This window comes from Mugil cephalus, chromosome 6, assembly GCF_022458985.1.
Source record: "Mugil cephalus isolate CIBA_MC_2020 chromosome 6, CIBA_Mcephalus_1.1, whole genome shotgun sequence".
Classification (NCBI taxonomy): domain Eukaryota; kingdom Metazoa; phylum Chordata; class Actinopteri; order Mugiliformes; family Mugilidae; genus Mugil; species Mugil cephalus.
The window spans coordinates 25,610,372-25,633,260 of NC_061775.1; the positions used below are offsets into that span (position 1 = coordinate 25,610,372).

General features: G+C 43.7%; 1 protein-coding gene across 2 annotated transcripts in view; it reads left to right on the top strand.

Annotated features, from left to right (window-relative positions):
* Positions 1 to 401: 401 nt before the first annotated feature.
* The window catches only part of LOC125009051 (carboxyl-terminal PDZ ligand of neuronal nitric oxide synthase protein-like), a 205,493-nt gene continuing 183,005 nt past the window's right edge, over positions 402 to 22,889 (top strand). The window contains exons 1-2 of one of the 2 annotated variants that reach the window (XM_047586582.1): positions 402 to 1,433; positions 1,784 to 1,855. In XM_047586582.1, coding sequence (XP_047442538.1) covers positions 1,329 to 1,433; positions 1,784 to 1,855 — 177 coding nt within the window. In that variant the 5' untranslated portion in view covers positions 402 to 1,328. The remainder of the gene's footprint in view (positions 1,434 to 1,783; positions 1,856 to 22,889) is intronic. The other variant, XM_047586583.1, reaches the window with a different exon arrangement.

Genomic DNA, 22,889 nt, shown 5'->3' on the forward strand with positions numbered 1-22,889 from the left:
GGGTGCATCCCCACTCCCGGGGTGATGCAGATGGTCCGTGCATTATACAACGCGAGGAACTGCATTAAACATGAGGACTGACCACATCGGCCCCTCTTTACTGGAGGAGCTAATGTTCCAGATGCTTGAGGACGCTCTATATGAAGCATATTATCACAGAGAAGTTAAAAATAATAATAATAATATGCTTCAGGTTGATGATGCTTTTAATATTTCTTTGTGTTGTATCGCTCAGCAGCTTAAATATATCATGAACCCCTTAAAAACGTACTAATTCATCCGTGTTATCTGTCAGTTTTCCTGTTAGCGGATGTGCAGAATTAATGTTTTGTTCATTTAATATGAATTAATACTTTATTTGTTCATAACAGGTCAGAAGGGACACAACCCCCACCCCACATCATTAGTTCTTCCACACATCTTTCATGCTTTCTTTTCCATAGGAGACACTTCCTCGTTGGTGCTTGCAGATGTGGCCACTAGTTGGTAGCCTTGTCCTTTTTATTTCATTCAGACAGAAACATACCTGTGGTTAAGTCTAATTTTTCCAAGTCCTGATGAGAAGGGTTAATTGCGCGGGACATTTGTGGCCAGAGATAAATCCACCGCACGTTTCCTGACGTGTTTTTTTTTTTTTTTTTGTTTTATATTTAGCCATCAGGTGATTTGTTTTGGTCACGATCCGCGAGGCGCGCTCGTTCTTCCGAACAGCTGTGCGAGTTCACGAGTGACTAAAGTTTACAGAGCAGAAATATGAAAACACAGAGAGGGCACACCCCTCCCCTCCCCTCCTTCGGTTTTGCGTAGGTGTCGTTCAGGTTGTTTCCCGTGCTCGTGTGCAGAGGAAAAACCAGAAAAAAAGTGGGCAGGCGCCGGAGCTCGAGCCACTCCTCCAGCGGGGCCGCGGTGCGCCTCTGTTCCAATGGAAACAGGTGGGATCCCCGGACTCCTCCAATCACACCCCTCCCTCTCCTCTCTCCCTTCCTGCCTCGGTGCGCGGGGGGAGAGTCCACAACCGGAGGCAGGACCCAGACCAACTTCCCACTACTCGCCACCGGAAAAGTCAGGAAAAGGCATCTGTGTCCGCATGACGCCGTGTCCGTCGGCCTGTGTGCGGGTTCAGAGTTGAGCGGCGGCGCTGTCGAGGGCGGTGTAAGAGCTGGGACGCTTCTCCGCGATGGAGAACATCTACTGACCGGATTTGGAATAGTTTTTCCTTTTTCCTTTTTTATTTTTATTTTTTTATTTTTTAAAAGTTGGATTTATCTCCGCTATAAACCGACCACGACTCGTTTTCCTCTCGGTTCACCTCCGGCAGCGCTGTGGAAATGCCCGGAAAAACCAAGTACAACCTCGTTGATGATGGGCACGATTTGAGGATCCCGCTGCACAACGAGGAAGCGTTCCAGCATGGGATCAACTTCGAGGCTAAGGTGAATTAAAACCGACCTCAAAGTGTCTAAAATGTCCAGTGGTTAACGCTCGAGTTAAAGTTAAACACGCGCTCCTCCTCAGCCAAACCCGTGCGTAAAAAGCTTTAACATTCAAAACCAAGTCGAGCCAACTGAAATAACGACTTCTTTCCTCTTCGCGGGGCTGGAATCTAATCTTTGCTTCCTATTAAAGAAAGTTGTAAATCAGTTAATAATTACCCCAAACAGTTTGTCAGCGTGTTAAATTCTACTAAACGCCAGGTGTTTGTTGCACTAACGCGTCCTACCTGTCATACCCCCCTTCCCTTCCCTTCCCCTCTCCTCTCCTTCCCCTCTCCTCCTAACCACAGTACATCGGCAGCCTGGACGTGGCGCGGCCGAGCAGCCGAGTGGAGATCGTGGCCGCGATGAGGAGAATACGGGTGAGTGTGAAGCCTCTCGCAGAACTCCCTTTAAAAATGTGCAAATTTGTCATATTTCCGCTCTTGCGCCGATGAGCGCAGCGCAATTTGAGCGCTCGGAGATTGACGGCGACCCGCTCCTGTATTCGGCACGTGTTTGACGTAAAAGCAAGTTATATTAGGAGAGCTTTAACTTCATTCTTGAGTTGGTTGGCTGTCAGGTGTTTGTTTTTTTAAGTGAGTTGAAATAGAACAGTCTGATCTGTGGTTGTTATATTTGACACTGAGTTGCAAATGGAGGATTTTATTCATCTATTTTCTTATTAATCTTGGAGATTTGCCACTAAAGGATCAGGAAATCACATCAAATCACAAACATGATGCTTAAAGTTATGTGCAAACTGAACTTCCTAACTGCATTGTTGTAATTGAGATACACTATGTGAGAGCTCACTTTGAACACATCTCCGTGTTCCAGTGAGCCGACTTTTGAACTGTTTTTGGACTTGTCTGTCCTGGCAGGACTCCTGGTCTCCAATGTGCTCCGTCACTGTTTTCAAGTTTCCTTTGAAGCAATGCACCGGAGTGTGATCCCCCCCTCCCCACCTCCTCCATCTCTATCTCCACCTCCCCCCTCTCTGCCTCTTTCTGCTGTGTAAACCTACGATTTACAGCTTCTTTTTTTTTTCCCAGTTCCACAAAGTGGACTTAATCTTAATCAGCGTGTCTGCCAGCGCTGGCAGCCCTCGGCCGGGCCGACTAATGGGTTGTGCCAGTGGTGCGAAGGTATTTGAGGATTATGGTGATGAACCGGTAGGTGTGCTGTGATTAAGTGTCCGAACCACACAGCTGCACAAGCAAACCACCTCATATTTTAGCCATTTCTTCTTTTTATTACCTAATAATTTCACAAGAATCTGAAAGGAAAATTTGGCGTTTTTATTTTTGGTGTCTTTTGGTTGAGTGCAGGTGGTTGGTGGGGTTTTTTGCGGTGCATGAAGCTCTCCCAGATACTTGTGCGTAATGTTCTCTCTGGCCTTTTCTTTAAAAGAAGCGACCTGCTCCTATAAAGTGGACCTCCCAGTGTGCTGCCATAGCAGCTGTTGTTGTTGTTGGCAGGAAGGCCGGCTTTGGTTTGGCTCTTCCAGTGTGAAAGTGGTTTGACACCGGCTTGACGACACAATGGGGGGAAACCGCAGGTATCTAACTTGAGAGGGAGGTCACGCTGGAAATCCGCTGTTCAGCTACTGGAGCCGGAGCATCTGAATTCATTTGTTTTACATTTGGTTACAAGTAAACCAAAGAAATCTACACGGACTCGTGATTTAAGAAGCACAGAGAAGGTAAAACCGCTAACAAATGAAAAGTGATTGGTTTTTACAGAATCCTGTAAGTGTTGAGTGAAACAAGACTTTATTCGGACCAGGAAGCACCACTATCTTCAGCGCTCGATCGCATGCGATGATTCTTTTTCTGTTCTTGTGCCGCTCGAACGGTCTCATTCCCACAGTCGGGAAGTCGTATCTCTCACTTCGGTGAGTTCATGCGCTTTGAAGTCAGAATGTGGAAAGAGCTCGGACTCTGCAGACGAGATGCGTTGCTGCCGACGTGATTTAATTCTCGCTGGTTGTTTCCAGCGTTTTCCAGGGGAAATGTGATAATAACGACAGTAATGATAGGTGTGGCGCTAGTGCTCGTGTCTGCCACATTTGTGCGTTTATGACAATAAATTCAATTTGACAATTCGGTTGAATTTCTAAGGAGAAACGCTCCCTGTTAGCAGGAAGGATGACGCACGCATCTGAATAAAACAGCACGTGCAGCATCTGCACACGTTACTTTTTCCCTTTTATTTGATCGTCGCACGAACCTCTGCTTCTTCCACGGATCAATCAAAACTCCTCCCGCGCCTTCGGTTTGTGTAGCTTATTGCAGTCGGAGCTACGTGACGGCCTTTTGGTCCCGGTTGAGTCTGAAAATATGAACCGACTCTTGATTTATTCAGAAACAAAGCAGCTTTTTGGTCAGAATACTGATCGTTTGAGCCCCGTGGACCGATGGGAAGCTCTGACCGTGGTGCAGATGCCGGGGGAAAGCGCTGGGGAGGTGTGTGCTGACAAAGCACAGCAAACATGTGGATTAGAGGCTTCTACTCTACTCTATCCGCTGAACCAGCTACCGTATATACACATACACACACACATATATATATATATATATATATATATATATATATATATATATAGGTGTGTGGCAGCACTGTGGGCGTCGTTGTAATTAGCAGAGTAGAGAATGAATGCAGGCCCTTGGACAAAGTTTCCACTCCTTTTCGCATGCGTATTCACTGATTTGAATGCAGAAAATATGTTCTCGTGTGAAGGTAACACAGCCGCAGACAGAGAGTTGACCTTGACTCTTCTTCTGGTAACTTTTATGAGCAGATAATCAACGCGAGAAACCCGGTTAAAGCAGAAATCGTTCCTCGCTTTTTATTGGTTGCATTATTGCGGGTGCTGCTGATTTGTGAGTAAACCGGGTAATTGTCTATATCTCTAACCTACTTGCGGGTTTCTCATTTCTCAAAGCCGACCCCGGCTCGTTTCTAGTTTCCGTGTAACTTCCCGCTTCTGAAAGAAAGTTTTGTAAAACGACGCCCCCCCTTTTCCCCAAGATTTCCGTCGGCCTCGCTTTTTTCTGCCGCGTCAGACGGAGCTGTGGGGGGGGGGGTTGCAACCGCTTGATGTATGGTGTCATTGTTCATTGTGTGTGTGCATGAGTCACCTGCGAGCCGGTAGCTGATAATAAAGCAATGATATGGCAAAGCAGGAAACGGCCACGTACAGTAGCGCAGCAGCACGTACAACAAAAACACAGTCACACACATAAACACACACATTGTGTTGCACGTTTTCTCCTGAGTGATTAATCACTGTTCCCAGAATCAGACGGGGAGGGGGGAAACACACTTCACACTTGGGAAAACTATTTAACCTTTACTCGGAAAAACTTCCCAGTTCATTGAGGACATCTTTATTTGTATTTTTCTGTTTACGGTGTAAACTCACAGTTGCTTTCATCTAGATTATAGTTTAGAAAGTGAGGAATAAATGGAGGGAATGAAAAAAAACTATAACACCACCTTGACTTTTTCCTTGCGGCCGACTCTAAAAGTGAAGATCCCATATTTCACAAAGGTCTCCATAAATTACATTTATTATCATCACCACCTGTCAAAATCCAGCAGCAGTTTATCCGGTTAAAAGAAGAGGACCTTTGCGGTGAATTACCGGGATTAATTTCTCATTAATCTGCCTTTGCTGGGTTAACCGACTGTGGGAAGATTGAGCTGCAAGGGATGAGAAGATTAGATGCGTCTGAGGAGATGTTTGAGGAAGCTGAATGAGCAAAGTGGTGCAAAATTAAAAGAAAAAATAACCTTAACCGTAACCCCGGCTGCAAGGCTGAACCTGTTTAAGAGCTGACAAGAAAACACAGAAGTAGTCGGGCAGGAGTCCTGAATTCGTGACTTCATTCATCCACCGTGCCACGCTGTCCTTTCAGGGATCAATACAGCATCACATTCACATGACCCAGATATAATCTCTGTGGTGAGTCAGAAGAATTACCTGTGACAGCTCGGATAAGTGACTCAGCAAGGTGATTATATGGTTGTTAGAACCTTTTGACTTTAGATACACTGTGTACACAGGGAAATACACACAACGCAGTGTAAACACTCGTAACGTTGCGATGACTGTCTTGGCACAATCCCCATCAGGACCTTGTGTTCATTTCATGCAGAGACACCTCTAATTACTGCAGGCGAAAGAAATGCAAATGAATTCAAATCATAGAATGGACTTCAAAACAAACTGTTGACGTTTTATTAAGGAAGTGCGGCATTTATCGTTCGAGGAGCGAGAATCAGCTAATTATATGCTGCACAAACACAGGTGATTCCGTCACACGTGGGTAACTTTAAGTGTCTGCGTTCACACCTGGCTATAAAATGCATGTTCGCATGCGTCACCAACCGGCGCTCGAGATCCAAATTAAGTTTGGAGCTAATTGAATTTGTGGTACATGAGAATATTGTAACGCCTGCTGTCTTAAATGGATATCTACCACTTGTCTTGCATGCATCATGGCTCAAACATATTTTGGAGCAAATTCAAAAGCGTGAAGTTATTTTAGAGACATGCACAATGCAAAATATGGATATTGCAAAACTTTCATTGGTGCACTTTAATGTCCATCAACTTGATTCTTGATAAACAGACATTTTATTTTAGCTAAAATCTCTGAGATCGTTACTTTTAAGTCTTTTTAAGAACTTTAAATTTCAAATGAATGGATAAATTGGAGAAAAGAGAATAAATAAATTAAGTAAAAAGAGCAACGTCGTGTATTTTGACCCACCTCTTACCCATAAACTTTTAATTAACAGCAGCTGGAGTTAACCCTGCCTCGGTTTGATTGGCATTAACAAGATTTAGAAGCTCCGTGCGACTGTGCGATTAATCTGCATGGATTAATAGATCCACATCCCTGCAGAGGTCTCGAAACGCTCTCTTTCATCAGTTCCCCTTTCTTTACCTCGTGATGAATGTGTTCCATCAGCAGCGAAAACCCTGAAAGGTGATGGCTGTGTTTTGCAGTGGGATCCCTTTCACTACCGTGGAACGCCACGCGGAAAGCTGCAGAGTTGCTAAACCTCCCTTAAAACTCACCGAAAAAGCGTTTTAATCCATTAAAAGACGTCACAGTGGAGGAGTGGCGTTGAAGAACCAGCATTTATTGTGAAATATGTCCACAGTTCATGTGGCCAGAAAGAAGCGGGAGCACAGCCAAGCTCAGTTTATTAAGAGCTTGGCAATCTTGGCTGGCATTCTCCATACATGCCTGCGTACAGTCCCGGCCTCACCACAGCAACAGTGGTGCAGTAACTACATGTTCAGCAAGAGACGAGGCTGAATCTGAAATGTCAGGTCAGCGGAGACATTGTCATGAGCTCAGTTTACCTCATCGTGTTATAAAACATGATGCAAAGCGTCTTAAAGCAGAAGAGTGCAAAACCTATTGACCGTTTCTTTTTGAAGTGGGCGGTATTTCTATGGGAAAGGTGCCCTTCACATGGAGACATATCCACAATCTGTAGCCTGATGTAACCACATTGAGTTTGTATCAGAATATGAATCTGGTTTCACTCCATTTGGATTTCATTATGCAACATGTTTCAACCCAGAAAGAGGAAAGAAAATACCTCTACATGCAACTGGATAGTCCTACAACTGATCACACATTCAACTGCACAACACTCAGATCACATGTGTGTGTGTGCATCACTGCATAAAGCCCGAAGGACTTGATTGGTCCTGACAGATCTTTGTCATAGGATAATCAGTTCCCAACAGAGGGGTCCTTGCTTGATTGAAGCCCCGTGCACATATGAAGTGATTTGATCATCGCCCGTCGTTTTGAAGCTGCTCAGTCAAAGTTTGCGTTGCCTGGGTAACCGGTGTATATTTTCTACTCCACACTTCCAAGTAAAACAAAAAAAATGTTCATACTGTAGGGGGAATTATTTATGATTATATGATTTCAGAAATGCAGAATGCAACTGTACAGTTTGGGTTTGTTGGCGGCTGCGACGAAGAGCGTCTCCTCCGTCACAGTGCGATTGAAGTGGCAGGAACCACAGTTGTAGACGTCGTGTGTGCTTTCATGAGTCGGTTTGGAAGATGAACCGATCATTGCAACCTCCGAGAAAACCATTTCGATGTGACTGAAGTGGCCGTCATGTCAATTGCGTTGCCTTAAAATTGAGAGGTTTGCTTGGTGCAACTTGCCATATTTGATTGACATTCACATGATCACTGGTAATCTCGTCCTATCTGTAGGAGTGGTTCAAATTATAATTTTATTCTAACAAACAAGAATCTAGAATTTCAGCAGAATAGTGTGAGTGAATATTCCCTTCCACTGGACAAAGGAAGGTGAATGCAGCTTGCCAACAGAAGTTGTCTGACTGGTTAATAAAACGTTGTTTGCTCTCATAAAGGTGTGAGTGCTTTATAGATCTCCGATATTGGCTCCTTGATAGAACCGCCCACGCAAGAGATTTGCAGCAGAGGCAGCTTCTTTCTCCCCTGAATATATATATATATATGTTTGAACATTGGGAGTTCTCTTTATTTCAGGTGCATTCATGTGACTCTACTTTAATATTCTTTGGAAACCTAATACCAAAACCAGAGCTCAGTCATTTTTTACATTAAAGGGTTCAAACGTGCATAATGAAACTGACTCCTGTAGAATGATTAGTTGTGATGGTTTTATTTTGTTGAGACAGCGACAAGCTATGACTCGCTGAGTCTTTGTATGTACGGTACAGAAACTCTAAGCAAATTGCTGTTGACAGCGAAACAGACAATGGAAAATAGTGGAGAAAGGTCACCCTGCTTCATGTGTTGGGCTCAATGGGCACGAAGGGGATTGGAGAGGTTGGAGGAAATTTATGAAAATGCTTAAAAACATACCGACCCATCCTGGTTGCCTAGTTCTTGGTCCTGGCCCCGTGTTTTATTTTTTTTATTGCCGCTCTCCTAGATGTGTTTTCTGGTCGGGGCTGTGGCGTATTTGCCGTCGTTTTGCTCTCACTTGTGTGCGCTTGCCGCCTCATTTAAGAATCGCAGGACAAATTTAAAAACAGTGATGCCTCTGAGTAGGAACCCGGCAGCAGGAGCATCTGCCAGTCCATAAAGGTTATTGCCACATTTTTCAGACATGGATGATCAACGGGGGCCTATTGGAAAGAGAGAGGGGGGGTGCTTGTCTGGCACCTGTGCATAAAATAAAAACGTGTTTTCCTGTTACAGTTTTGAAGCATGAATTTAGCCAAAGATGATGTAGAGGTCGTCTTAGAAAGTTTTCCTCTGTTTTGCCGTCCTCACTGCTGGTTTGATTCTGGCTGAAGCGTTTTGTGTGTACACAGCCCTTTATTTTTCCTGCCCCTGAGCTCAAAGAATTTGTTCAGAGGCTCTTTTTCTAACTCGAGGTCACAGTTGAAAGGTTAAAAAGTGAGCTAATAATGACCCGCGCATGCTTCGTTACCCTCCCTCCCCTTTGCTCCCGCTGCTCCTCAACTTCTTGCAAAAGTGATTGGATTGGTGGATCAGCTGGACGTGATGGGACATTCATCTACACAACTGCCACTTTCTCCTGCGCCGGCCGCCAGCGAAAGGCTCGCAGGCAGACTCTAAATCCCATGTAAGTGTATTCATGAAGTGGCTAATGCTTAACTCGCTTTATTGTTCAGCAAATGGGTTGGCATGCGGCCTGATGGACACGGGTTTACAGGGTTCCTGCTTGCCGTTATTTACCGATGAATCACAAAACGCAATATGGAAACTCTCTTTTAGCAACAGGTTTGAGTTTGTAAGGATCAATGAATAAAACATGTTAAGCGAGGCGGTTGATTGAATTGAATAATGATTTATTGAGCTCAGTGCCGCTGGAGGATACTTTTCATGCCAGACGTCAGGGTTGAGATGTGTCATCCACACTCACATTTATTTTAAAATAATGAACGTGGTCTTTGCACTTAATGAATCTCACCAGGAGAACATCAGTCGTCAGTTTTAGAAAACTATTTTACGCTGTACACGATTATACATTTTATTTTCTATTGCAACTGACAGTCTTACGAATAAAGATGGACTTGTTCTAAGTATTTGAATGAATTTACACACTAACAATCACATGCTAACCTACTGTGTTAGTGGCAGAATAAGCAAACCAGAACGATTGTTATAAACACAGCCTAATGTTCCTTGAGTTAACCTGTTGGTGGTGTTTTTTTTTAACCTATGTAATATACAGGTTTAGTTTCTAGGCCTGTAGTTTTACTTCTAAATGGTCTTTTGATGATTATAAAATCGAATTGGAGAAATGTTAGTAATGTTAGCATTAATTGTCTTGTGACAATTCCACATTTCGTGGCATTCTGGCAGCAGCCATCCCCACAGGATGCAGCCTTACAGTTACAGTCTGTAATCCTAATCCTTTTTAGCTTGTGGAGTGTGTAGTGAAGCAACGGTATATATTGGACCTAGCCACCCACCAAGGGTCTGTTTTTGGGTTGTATTTCCGTACTTTTCTTTTTCACCCTGGGACCTGGATTCATAAAGATTTGGTTCCAGTCACCAAAAGATCCGGATCCATTATGGCTGGAAGACTTAAGCGGTTTCACCCCAAAAATCTGATTCCTGTGAACGTGGCCCAAGTATCTGTGGGATGATCCACAGAAGCTCCTCCAACCGAACCCGTAGGACCCACAGGACGTCCTCAGAAGACCCATGTCCATTCTCTGATGACTCACAACTGATCTGGAGGCACAGGAGAAATCTGCACAATTTCAGGAAGCTGGTCATAATGTTATGCATGATCGGTGTATGTTTTCTATGGCCCTCATCAATCTATTTATATCCCTTCTCAACAAGGTGTGTGTCTAGGCAACCTGGTGCCTTTTTGTTTGTTGCATATTCTCCCACCGTCCCGGTTTCCCTAGTGAAGCTCAGGACTCCACCTTTAAACGTCATCACGTCTCCCCTGGCTGCTCCGTCTCTGTCTCGACCACAGCTTTTATATGTTCCTCTTCCACAAAGTCTCTTCATCTTGTCCTCTTTCTCCCTCCTCCTCAGTCCTACCTTTTCTACTCTTCTTTTTATTCTCCACCCCCCCTCTTCATTGCGGGCGGCCCCCTCTTTTTTTTTTTTTTTCCCTTGAACAATCTGTTAGGCCTTGTCACATCTTCCTGCCCTTCATCAGAGGCCGGCTGAAACTTTTGGCTGATTAACGGGCTCTTTTCTCAGAAGTGCGAGGGCCTTTGTCAGCCCCCGCTGTAACTAATGGAGACACGGCATTAATTTGATCCCTTCCCTTCTCATAATTAACGCGAGCCATGCCACCGAAATATATCTCGCCCCGCAGATCTTTTTATTAACATTTTAATCCCAGGGACGTTAAATAACCCAGAGATAAATATCCACAAACCAGGTTCGCCCCCGTTGGCTCCTGCTGGAAGGAGGAGGGACTGTGTCGGTCATAACGTCGGGTGTAGACAGGAAATCATTCAGCAAAATTAAAAGGTTGACGTTTATATTTCGACTTATTTGAGCCCTTTCAGGATTTGCAGCCTGTCTGCGACTGCAAACTGTTCTTTTTTTTTTCATGTTACAGAGTTTCAGGGAGGATCATGTACTATGTATGAAAGATATAAAGTGTGTTTGCAGTCGGTTTAGTCGGGGAATTAAGCCTGATCCAGTGAGTCGGTGCAAGACGAAGACGTTCTCCTTTTTTGAGGAGAGTGCACACACATCGTCCTCAGCCTCTAAGCTGGCAATGACAAACTAGGAAAGCGGGCCTCAAACCGAGTTGTCAGCAGTATTAACTGCTCTCCAATTACAACTTTACCTCCTTTGATACCCCCTCTGATCCCCCCCCTCCACCTTTCTGCCATATTTGCTTGTACTTCCTCCGCTCTGATTCCGCTGTTCACATCCCACCGCTTCACTCGCTCTGACAAGATAATATAACAGCTCGCATATGCTGCAGGATTCTCCTACAGTGTTTTATTCAGAATCTTTTTCCCACCCCACACCGACGGTACCATTGCCTCGCGCGCCAACTGGCTCTCCGCCTTCCCCCCTTTCCTATAAATGTCAGTAGTAAATTGGGAGTCTGGGCTGTGCCCTGAGGTACCTGGCAGGACGGTGGTGATTCAGGAGTGTTGGGAGGGGAGATGTTTCAGCGCTGAGTTGGTTGCAACTTTGCTGTGGTTGGCCTGCAGCATAAACATGTGAAGGTTGTGTGGAATTAGTTGTGCCTGGCAGGGAAACGAATTTCAAGAAGCAGAGGAAAGTTCAAGTTCAAGGGAACATCACGATTTTGTCCATAACTTTTTCAAACTACCTTCGATCGTCAGTGATAGATCGGGATGTCCCGATGGAGTATTCTGCCTCTTGATCCAATACCGATCCGATCTTAAATCAACTAAAGTTTCTTTCCCCGGAGAGTCATAAAGACTTTTCTTATCTTACTTGTGTTTTCCTAGGGCCGTAAAGCTGAAGTAGCGAGGAGAGTTTGGCCTTGGTTGGTTCCAGAAGCAGAAAACTTTTATTCCCTTCTCCTGAAATGGACTGGTCATCCAACTGCATAAACTCCGCTACCTTCTCTGAAATATTTTTCGCTTTCGGCAGCTTTGACTCTAGTCAACCTCCATTAAAACAGAAGAGGATGAAGAAGCTTTGACCCTATGGGATTATAGGCTTTAGTTTATGGTAGACCTAAAATAAATAACAAAACACTGGGTTTAGCTGAAGCCTGATACCGATTCCACCACTTTAAAAATGCCAGGATTGACCCTGACGCCCTGCAACATCAACTTCACCAGCATCCGTGATGTTGGTTGGCATGGCTGAAGGTTTTCAATCCGTGGCATCTTTTTTTTTTTTTTGTGGAGAGAGAAGTTTCTCTTTCTTTTGAAATGGATGGTAGACTGCAGGGCCTCTGTTCTTGGCATGGAGGAAAAAAAAATGACAATGTCTTTTGCAGAGGCTCAGCAGAAAAACTGACACCTTTCAAATTGCAGTGGGCAACCACTGAGTGACGGGAACTTTTTCTTTTGCAGTCTGACAGCAGATTTCTGGCCCCTATTTAATTCTCTCCAACTCCTTGTAGGATTGAGGCCGTCCATGCTGTGCACATGTATATGTGACAGTTATGTAGTGTGGGACTGCAGACAGTAAATACCTCATTTCATGTAACGATATCTTCCTTAGACTCGCCTCAGCGTGCCTTCAACAGCTGTCAAAACACACCCTCTATATGACTTTTCATTTGAGAGGTGCACTGTCCTCTTAATGCTCCTCGAGAGCCTTTCCCAACCCCGACAAATGGAATACAGGATGAAATATTGAAGTGATACTTTAAAATAATGTGTTTGGCCCCAAGGTTTTTCCCGTGAGCAGCTTCTTTTACTTTCCTTACCAAACTCGGTGTCTTCAGGCGTTCTCATCTGAGCCTGTCTGTACTGAAATCCAAGATTGACTGAGCCCAAAGTCCTAAACCCTTAGAGTAGTATTACCAAAATCAGTGTCTTATGAAGAGTGTAGCATTATTATTTTTAATCCTTCCAGTTTTTCAGTGTGATTTGAGGCATTCTTTGTTCTTGTTCAGTTCATCAATTGAATGGTCCAGCAGACATGGATAACTACCGTAAATGAAGGTAACCGGTCAAACAGTGAGTTGAGATAGTGTTCAAATGAAGAGATATCTGGCAATTAGTGATTTAAAGCTGAGAGCTTTTGTCTATCTCTAGTATCTTGCTATATTAATGGATTAAACATTTGACAAAACGTAGGCCAATAAAGCTGTAAGAGTGTCGAGCAGAACTACCAAAATATGTTCTCGTTCTAGCTTGTCACCTGTGATGATATCCTGCTTTTCTTTGTTTTAGGTAATTACAAATGAAATATCTTTGGGGATTAGGACGTCAACCATGAATTCTGCTACTGTAGAGAGTCAGAGACTCTGTTCAGACCTGGTTATTTGAGTAATCTCATTGCATATGGTCACCTCGAAGTGCAGATGTGAACCCACCTAATATGCACCGAGGACACGTTTGAGATCCGACTCCACATTTGGAGGTGGTGTGGGACCACGTTCTTTCTGCAGCGTGAACACGCATTGCATTCTTGAAACTGCGGTGTAAAATAAAGGATTCTCTTATCTTATCTACACAACAGGGGGGGCATTTGCATACACCGAGATTTGCCTCTTTTGTTTCAGGGAAAAAAAATCCTGCAACTGCCGGTATAAATAAAGGGATCCGTTCATTAGTAATGAGAAAGTTTTAATAAATTCTGTTTTTACAGCCAACAAAATATCAACTAAATCTAAATGAGGATAAACAAATTAAATTATTGAAAATGAGTCGGATGTGCGTAATTCCATTGTAACTAGCTAAATTTTAAAAAATGCAGTGATGTAGCCACGTGGAATTCAGCCCAGGAAGACATTTCATTGACTGGGACTTGCACTTAATTGCAATTTATTTACATTTTCTTCCATTTTCTCTGAGTATATTTTTTTTCTAAGGATGTTTTATATGTGTCATTAATGTTTTATTTAAATGTTTGTGTTATTTGTGTGTGTCTTTTAAGCTGAGAGTCTGCAAAATTTCGTTATGTTCTCACAATGAAACTAAAGACTCTTGATCCTTAAGTCACATATTTCCTCAGCCTTAATTACTAGAGATATTTCTGTCGCTACTGCAAAAAGAACAAGATTTTTCTGTGCTTATGAATCGTTGCAGGTCCCTAAAATAACTAATGTCGGGGCAGGGGTCAACAAATACATAATAGGTTAAGTGGGTGAAAACTACAGCTTGTTCCAAAATATCTACCATGTCCCCAAGTCATGATGCACATACCGCAATCAGCCCCTTATATGGAGCGGTAGGCAGAGATCCATTAGAGGCAGCAGCTGTTATGATAATCTAACGCATCCCAAGTGATGTCAGTGTTTATTTGCACACAGAGCGTGAAACTGAGATGGAGAATGGAGAAAACATTTCGACGCTAGGTGTTAACACACATACTTGAAGCTAGATACTTGTGGACGGGGTCACCCGGGACGCATGTCAAACCCCAGGTCTGAGCAGAGCTGTGTCAGAGTGTCAGTAACCACAGCGAGCGGCGTGAGTCAGTGCATCTGACAGGCCGAGGTGTCAGGAGACGGATGTTTTGGTGGCTGGTGTAATTGCTGTTGCTCTCTGGATGGCTGTTATGTGTCTGTTTGAGGTGTCACTCTCGCTCCACTCCCACCTCCCATCACCGTTCGTGATTTTATCATGATCTTTATTTGTCCCCGTGGGGCAATTTAATAAGGCAGTGCAAAAAATGAAGATACTTTTAAAAGTAGTGGTTGAGTGGTCAAGATACTTATTCAGGTAGAGATTATAGTCAGTGCGTTTACATGCGCAGCTTAATGGAGCTCTGCTCGAAATTCGACTTTCTGATTGTGGCGCTCGCCCTAGTTTACGTTATTGAATAACTGACGGGTACATGTCCTCCTCCTTCACATTAGGTGGTGGCGATATGTGTCTTTATAGCCCTCTTTCCAGTTGACCAGTTATGTCATATAATAAACAAGAGTCTTGCATGTTTCAGACCGACATTTCAAACCACAACCAGATGGATAATAGTTCAGCTTTTTTAATCTCGTACATAATGTGTGCGCTACTTCTGGTGCAGATAAGATGGCGCTATCCCTCAGGTGGTTCTTCTACCGGCTCTTTTTCCCTTCTTCTTCTTCTTCTTCTTCTGCGACCGTCTTTCTTGGATGTTTTTGTTCCAGGGTCATATGGCCGTGCAGTGGTTATGGTTGTGGTTGTGGAGCATGTGCACACGCGTTGTCCAGTTAAAGTCTGATTAAGGCGTATACATGTCGGAGAAAATTTATTTCCAACGCATTATCTGTCTTAGTCGGATACGGAGGATTTAAGTTGGCGTTCACGTGCACTTAAGTTGTCCAGTTAAAGTCAGATTAAGGCAATAATTCACGGTGCATGTAAACGTACTGAGTGAGGTTTTGGCACCTCGAGCAGCTCATGAAGTTTACAAACCACTCACCGCCAGGCGATACACTCACACACACACACACGCTCCCCGTCCCGTCTTTATTATCTGCACTGCATCCACTTTACAGTTGAAACTACTTAAGCCTGGAGGAACAGGTGGAGAATTGAAACATGGCAGGAACAAAGTTCTTCCCCCCCGGCTGCATTTTTCTACTCCTCCTTGTTCTGATCCTTTTCTTTCTTTTACCCCCTAATTTCTTCTCCTTCTCCTCCTCCTCCGCTCGTTCTACTTTATCTTTTAAACTCCCTTTTTTTTTCACCCTAATCCCCCCCCACCACCACCTCTTTACCTCTGTCTCTTCATCCCCATCACTTTCAGTTCCCCTTCCCCCCTTTTACTCCTCCCCTTTCTCTTTATTCTCACGACTCTGCTTCTTGTTCCTCTCACTCCTCTTAATTCTGCTTCACTTCTTCCTCCCTCTTCATTCATCCTCCCCTCCGCGTATTCACCTTGCCCCTCCCTCTCTTCATTATGCTCCTTTGCCACCTCCTCCTCTCGCACTCGAACTCCCTCCCCCCTCCGGACGTAGTTTCTGTCATTGTTGAAGAGCGTGCCTGCATACCTAGCATGGTTTTCATAGCTCAGCTCTCGCTGAGAAGCCTTTGCACAGAGAGACACTCACTGTCCTGGTTAACTTAAAGCACGCTGATTAAAATGCTAATTAGTCTTTTGAAGCAAGAAAACTTCCTGAAATGCAACATTCAAATGCACTAATGAGTTCCAAGTTACTGGACCAGTAGGTGACATTTCTGAACAACGGAAGCAGTTGAGAATCTTCATCAAAAAAATGTGGTTTTCTGATCTACCGGTAATGCAGCACCATGATCGGACGGTAAAGACATTCGAAGGACGTGTTAACGAAAAATGTCTGAAGCTAGCTGCAGCACAGCAACAACTGAAAACATGGAAAACCCCTCAATTGCAGACACCATAAACGCTATAACAGTGTTTAAACCAGACAAATTCAGTCTGAAATTAAAGAATGTAACGGCCGTATTTCCGAGGCAGAACGACGTTTATCTACAGTCGATCACTTCATCGACAAGCTGCAGGCTGCTGTGGGCAAACTGGAGGAGAGGACCAAGCTTTTAGCTGACAAAGCGGACGACTTGGAGCGCAGGAGCTAACGTAATAATGTGCACACTACTGGGCATACCCGAAAAGAAGGAAAGGCAGGGAGAGGCCTGGTGCCCCGGGCTAGTGTAGGGCTGCCCTGAGGGTTAACAAGCTGCAGTATGGGCAATGGAGTCCAAACGGACTGTAGAAAATTAAGCAGAAAACACTAAATAGTTACAATAGATGCAAAGATGGATATTTTATTAATAGAAAACTGAAATTTCAAAGCTACAGCAACAATGTGCAGGCACTCATTATACCATACATAATCTATAACGATAGAACAATCTATTAGTTCATAAATTTTCTGTAACCGCTTGTCCTCTGGAGGGGCGTAGAGAGCGCTAGAGCCTATCTCAGCTGTCATTGGGTGAGGGCCGGGTTACAGATCTCCAGTCTACCTCAGGGCTAACACACACACAGAGAGACACACAACCATTCACACTCACACCTACGGCCAGTTTAAAATCACTATGGAACATAACGAGCATGTCTTTGGACCTGGAGAGAACCCACTCAGACACAGGGAGAACATGTACAAAATATAATGAAATCATTCAGTATTAAAATGAAGTGAAGTCCAGTGTCATCTGCAAACACACACACAATGATTTCCTGCAGCGCTCCAGGATTGTGCGTCTGATCTTTTTGGAGAAGCCGCTCCGTCGTCTGTCTAGTACACGGTGGAGAGAATCACTTCCAGCAGCGTCACATTATTTCGTTTGTTCTGTCTTTGACAGATAACATTAGTTATTGTGTCGAGTCCAGTGTGTGCGTCGCCAGAAGACAATGGAAGAATGCGAAGAAGCTAAACGAAAGAAAACCAAAATACACATGGTGTCCACTTTTCCTAGAGTTTCATTTTAAACGACACTGAAAGGGAAAATCTGCTAATGTTAATATTTTTCTGTAATATTGTTAATAACTCAAATGGGAATTTTTCTCTAGGGCCCAAACAGACTCTTCATTCACCACCACCAGGATAGTAACAGCCCACAAATCAATTCAATTGTCTATTTAATTTACATCAATATGTGTATTTAGTGTTTATAGTTATATACTCCTCATGCTCGTGCAAGATCAGACATGGTGAACTTTTAAGAGAAAGTCTAAAAAAAAAAAAATGTGTCTGAATCCATTAACCTTTTAAAATCGAAGCGATGTCTGGTGGCACATTTGAACCAGATCACTTTGGATTACTGTAATTATGTCAAGCTTTTCGCTAATTGGAAAATCTCATTGCGCTTTACAGCCAATATGGTGCCATTACGGTAATTATTCTTGCACCACTCCCAGATCTAATATCTCTAGTACTAATATCTTTTCCAGATTTTAATATCTGTTTAAATCTGGAAAACCTGGAAAGGTGAAGCTATATGAGGATATTTACCTTAAAACCAACAGTCCAGACATTATAACTGATTTTCTTTTTCTCGTGTGCAGCTCATTGTTTGACTCACAGAGAAGCTGCAGCCTCATTAAAACGCTGAAGGCTGAGCAGAGCATTGTAATGACAGAAAGGAGGCCATATTGTAATTAGATAAATAGTTGACTTCTACCCACGGTGCAATTGTTTGGCCTTGTTTTCTCATCGTGAGGTTTTTCGGGTTCTTTTCGCTGCTGTCACTGATTTATTATAGACTATTAGCGCCGAGACGCTTTTGTTTCGTCACCTCTGCCTCTGAGTCGAGGCCCGAAGCTTCTGCTGCTTTGTTATTTGTTCAATCTGGTTAAGAAATGCTCCCCCGAAAAAAAATTACCCCCCCTTCCCGCTTATCTGTTCAGTTCATTCTGCAGACCCGCGGGCCTGGACATATGAAAGCACACACTCAGAGTGCGATAATGTTATGCAGTCATCTGCCGCTCCCAGGCCGACCTTGGAGCTGCACTCATCCATCAGCCCCCTGGGCCTCGGCGTTATCTCGTCGCTGCAACCATCCCTCCTTCCACCGTTTTTTTTTTTTCTTCTTTTTGTGCGTCCGATCCTGCAGTCACTCAGTCCTCCTGTCGTTATCTGCGTCCTTCTCTTGCATCTTAACTCATCCAGGAGCCTTTTTTTTCCCGGACGCCTCTTCTAACTTTCTCTGCGTTTCATCTCTCCCGGTCCTTTAGCTTCTTCACGTGTCCCTCGGATAAATCTCGGTTCTCCACCTCCTCATTTTTTTTTTTCCTCTAGTCAACGTCAAGTCAGCGATCCCCACCCCCCGAGTAATCCTTTTTTAAAACGTCAGAGAGGTTCTTAAGCCAGACACCTCTTTGCCTTTGGGAAGTTTTGCAAAGAACAGCTCTTGACAGGGAACTTACTAACGACGTTTGGGTCCGTCATCCCGCGTGCATCCACGGCACAATAATAACACCTAAAACTATTCAGCTGTCTTGTTTTTTTTTTGTTTTTAAACTCATTTTGCTCCTGTGAATATTTCCCCCGACTCCAGCCGCCGCCGCCACCGCCGCCGCCACACGAGCTGTCGTCTTTTTAAAGCTCAAAGAAAAAAATTGGACAAGCCGAGGAGAGTTATCGGAGCGAATCCGCCCAGCGTTGCTTCAGATGAGTCCTCTGCCTTTTAGATCAGCGCAGATGAAAGAGGGTCGAGGAAATGGGATGATGGGGAAGTTACAGAGATTGTTAGCTCCCCCGGTGTGTGCGTGTGTGTGTGTGTGTAATAGTGCGACTGTGATGTGTATGTGTGTGGGCTGCGAGGATGAAATGATGTTGCCCTCCGCTATCGTTTTAATGAAACCTTTTCCCCTCCACAGACACTTTTATTAAAGCTGCAGGCTGCTGCTGTCAGCCCTACTTTACCCGCAGCAGCTCGCGCCGTGGATAAACTCCCTCCTTAGAAAGCTCTAAACCCACAAACATTCTTCACTCCGCTGTCATTTTTTCTTCCTCTTGTATTTTGTCTTACTCGTCTTCTACACTCTCTCAGACTCTATTACTTGTGTCCATCTCCCTTATTTTTTTCAACCATCCCCTGACCCCCTGCTTTTCTAACAGTTTCTAATCAGCAACAATACAAATAAAAACCTCCTTTTTTTTTTTTTTACATTAAACATATTGGGATGATTATACCGTTAAATCGCACGTATAATTATTCATTTAAAGCTGCTATCCAGTTTCATTTGCGATGGGATAAAAAAAAACAAAAAAACTATATATATAGCACATAGAGGCGCTGTAATTATGACACCAGCTGCTTTGGGATTGGAAATGTTTCTGAACTAAATATGTTTTTGTGTCAGTTAGTTAAAAAAACAACAACTCTCAAATAGAATCACAACCACAGGATACCAAAACCTACGTACCGTAATGTTACCACTGCTGTACCGTTATGTATTAGTAGTAATTCCTGACTCTGCGACATGTCACTCCATTTATAATTATTCTAGATAAACGTATCAACTGCATCATATTCATGCACCATTTAAATTATTACCTGATTTTAAATGTAGTTCATTTCTCTTTCATATGGACCTGTGCAGCCCATACATTGTTTTTCCCCCACATTAGAGTGTGTGTTTGCATGAGAGCGTTAAATATTCTTTGAGTTCAATAAAGGTTGTAACTTTTATTATCATTGTGACATTTTTATCACGTATATGGAGGGAGAAAAAGCTGTATCGGCAAATATTGCTTCAGAAAAATCGTCAGCACGTATTGGCCATCACCCAGTGCTGATGTAAAAAAATAAATAAAACAATGGTATCAGTATCGGCCCTAAAAAATCCATATTGATCGATCTCTATCTTAATCGAAGTATGAGAACATGAGAGTTGTATTGGACCAGATTCCTGTATTAAAACCACAGACTGTATAAAGATGGAAAGTGAAGCCAAAGCAAGTAGAGCTCCCCCTGGTGACCGGCTGCAGGATAGGCCATAATCTCCACCTCCTTCATTTTTCAAGGATGGTTTCAGTCAATTTAGGCAGTTTATATAATGTTGATGCATGTTCAAGTGTCATTTGTTTGGATATGTTTTGTTGGTTAGTTATTTGATGGTATAGAAACGGGATGTACCAACCGCTCCGTGAAACGATCCCATGTCAGAGAAAAAATAGGTTTAGTATATAATCCAACATTATCTTTTTAATGCAAAACTAACGATGCTCTGGTATTAATCAGTCAAATAAAAAGAAGAAACCGACTTGCTCATATTTTGTTCCGATAAAGATAAAGAGCTGTTATAATATGTGCTGTTATAAAATGTTATTATTAATAAAAAACGTACAATGAAAAAAAAACCTGATGAAATCATCTTCCCCTGCAGCTACGTCTCCACTGCGTAGTTTTCAGCTGTGGTATCAAACATCGACTCACTCACACTAACTCTGAAACTCTGTGGTCTCGCTGTCTGCTGTTCGCTGTGGTTTTTCACCCGGCCTGACGTGCCCGTCATTTTTCCTGCCGTCCTGTCACACTGGGAACCGGGAGAAGATGATTCATATCTTGCTGATTGTCTCATTTACAGTTCAGAGGAGAGCACGCCAGTTAATTAATTGTAGCTCGTCGGCTGGGGGCCGAGGTAGCATCTGTCACTGTGCCCGTCATCCATCATGTTGGTGTTAGATGTTAGAAGACGAGAGAAACACATGTACTGATTCAGAGTTAAGAGGTTAAGCACACAAATTCCTCGCCTCATCTATTACGTCTTGTCTTTTTTTTTTTTTTTACACCCCCCTCACTCCTCTTACATCAGCGTCTCCTCGGGTCCCGGAGACCTTCACACAGGTCTTAAATATCTATTTGTTTGCGATTACATGTCAGTTACTCAATGGCCTGTTGGTCGGCGTAAATTTCAGTAGTTGGGTCTGAGAGTGATTGTGTCGAAGAGTCGGTTTTTTGGGCAGTAAAGCTGATTTATCCCTGCAGCCCGGTGGTACCAGCTGAGTGCCTTTAATAGGGAAGGAGTCATAGAGGCTTGAAGGATGCAAGCGAGTTCTGGAAAAGGTCTCTAAACATTTTTCTGTTGCAAAATTCTCGACATGATGCCTTTTCTTTGCATCTCTCTTCTTTACGCGACTATTTAAAGGTGATGAATTCACATTCACCCTGTTTCTAAGCAGTTTTAGAACCTTTTTCTTTTTCTTTTTTTTTAGTGTAGCTAAAACTATTTGTGGTTTCTGCACGTCTACACTCCAGCTGTCCTTGTAAATCCACCGCTCTGCGTTGGTGATAAGTCATGCTGTTTGAAGGATCTTAAAAGTTTAATTGGCGCTTTGTTCTCAACACGGTGGTTCACCAACCTTTCCGCACTGCCAAGCTACCGTGTTGCCGTCGGCTCCCATATTTGTCTACACTTATATTCTTCACATGCATTGGACAAATTAACTCTATTGCATATTTCAAAGTGTGAACACTGGGAGAAAATCATTGCCGTTACGGTACTGCTGCTGTCGGCAACGCAAGACAGAGGAGCCCCAGGAAGAGAGGTGTTTTTTTTTGGTAAAAACAAAGTTAGTTATGCCCTTGAGATGTCACAAAGTCCCAGTGTTCAGCCACACTTTTGTCAATAGCACAAACCACTGTGAGTTACAGTAATCCGCATGTTTTAAGTATCACCAGCGATACGTTCAGGCTTTAAAGGGTTAACATACCAGTGCTTACCAGTAGGTGGGTTAATGTTAATATTAATTATGTATTATTTAAAGGGGAAAGTGGAGGTAGGACCTAGTGAGCAATTCACCTACAAAGTTTCTCCGGGCATTTATTTAATTCCAGATGACAATTTGAAAAATGAGCCGTGCAGCCCGTGACTCTCGCCTCTTTGTCGTTTGCTCATTTTCATCACGTCCGCTCCTCTTCTTCCCCTGCACCGGTTCACTAATCGGATCGGCCAATCAGAGCGAACTCCCTGACAAACCCCGTTCCGCACACCGATCCGACGCGCTGAATCGGCTGAAAGGCGGCCGCCGGACATCCAACCAGCCGGGCGGCGGATCAGGACACAAAACCAGGGTCGCTGACGCTCATCGATCGCCTGACGTCACCCGATGACCGACCATTTGGTTCGGCGTGTCCAGGCCTTTAAGGAACTCACTGACTCATGGCATGTGTGTGCCGGGCAGCAGCAGCAGTGTCAGTGAATTTATTAACCAGCATCTGTTGTGTAGAAATGAGGAGGTGAGTTGCAGAGTCTGATTGGCTGCTCTGACGTTCGCGACTGTAAGTGAAGATGCTGGAATCTTTCCAGTTTCCATTCCTCACTCCATTTCCTTATCCATTGCTTATCGTCTA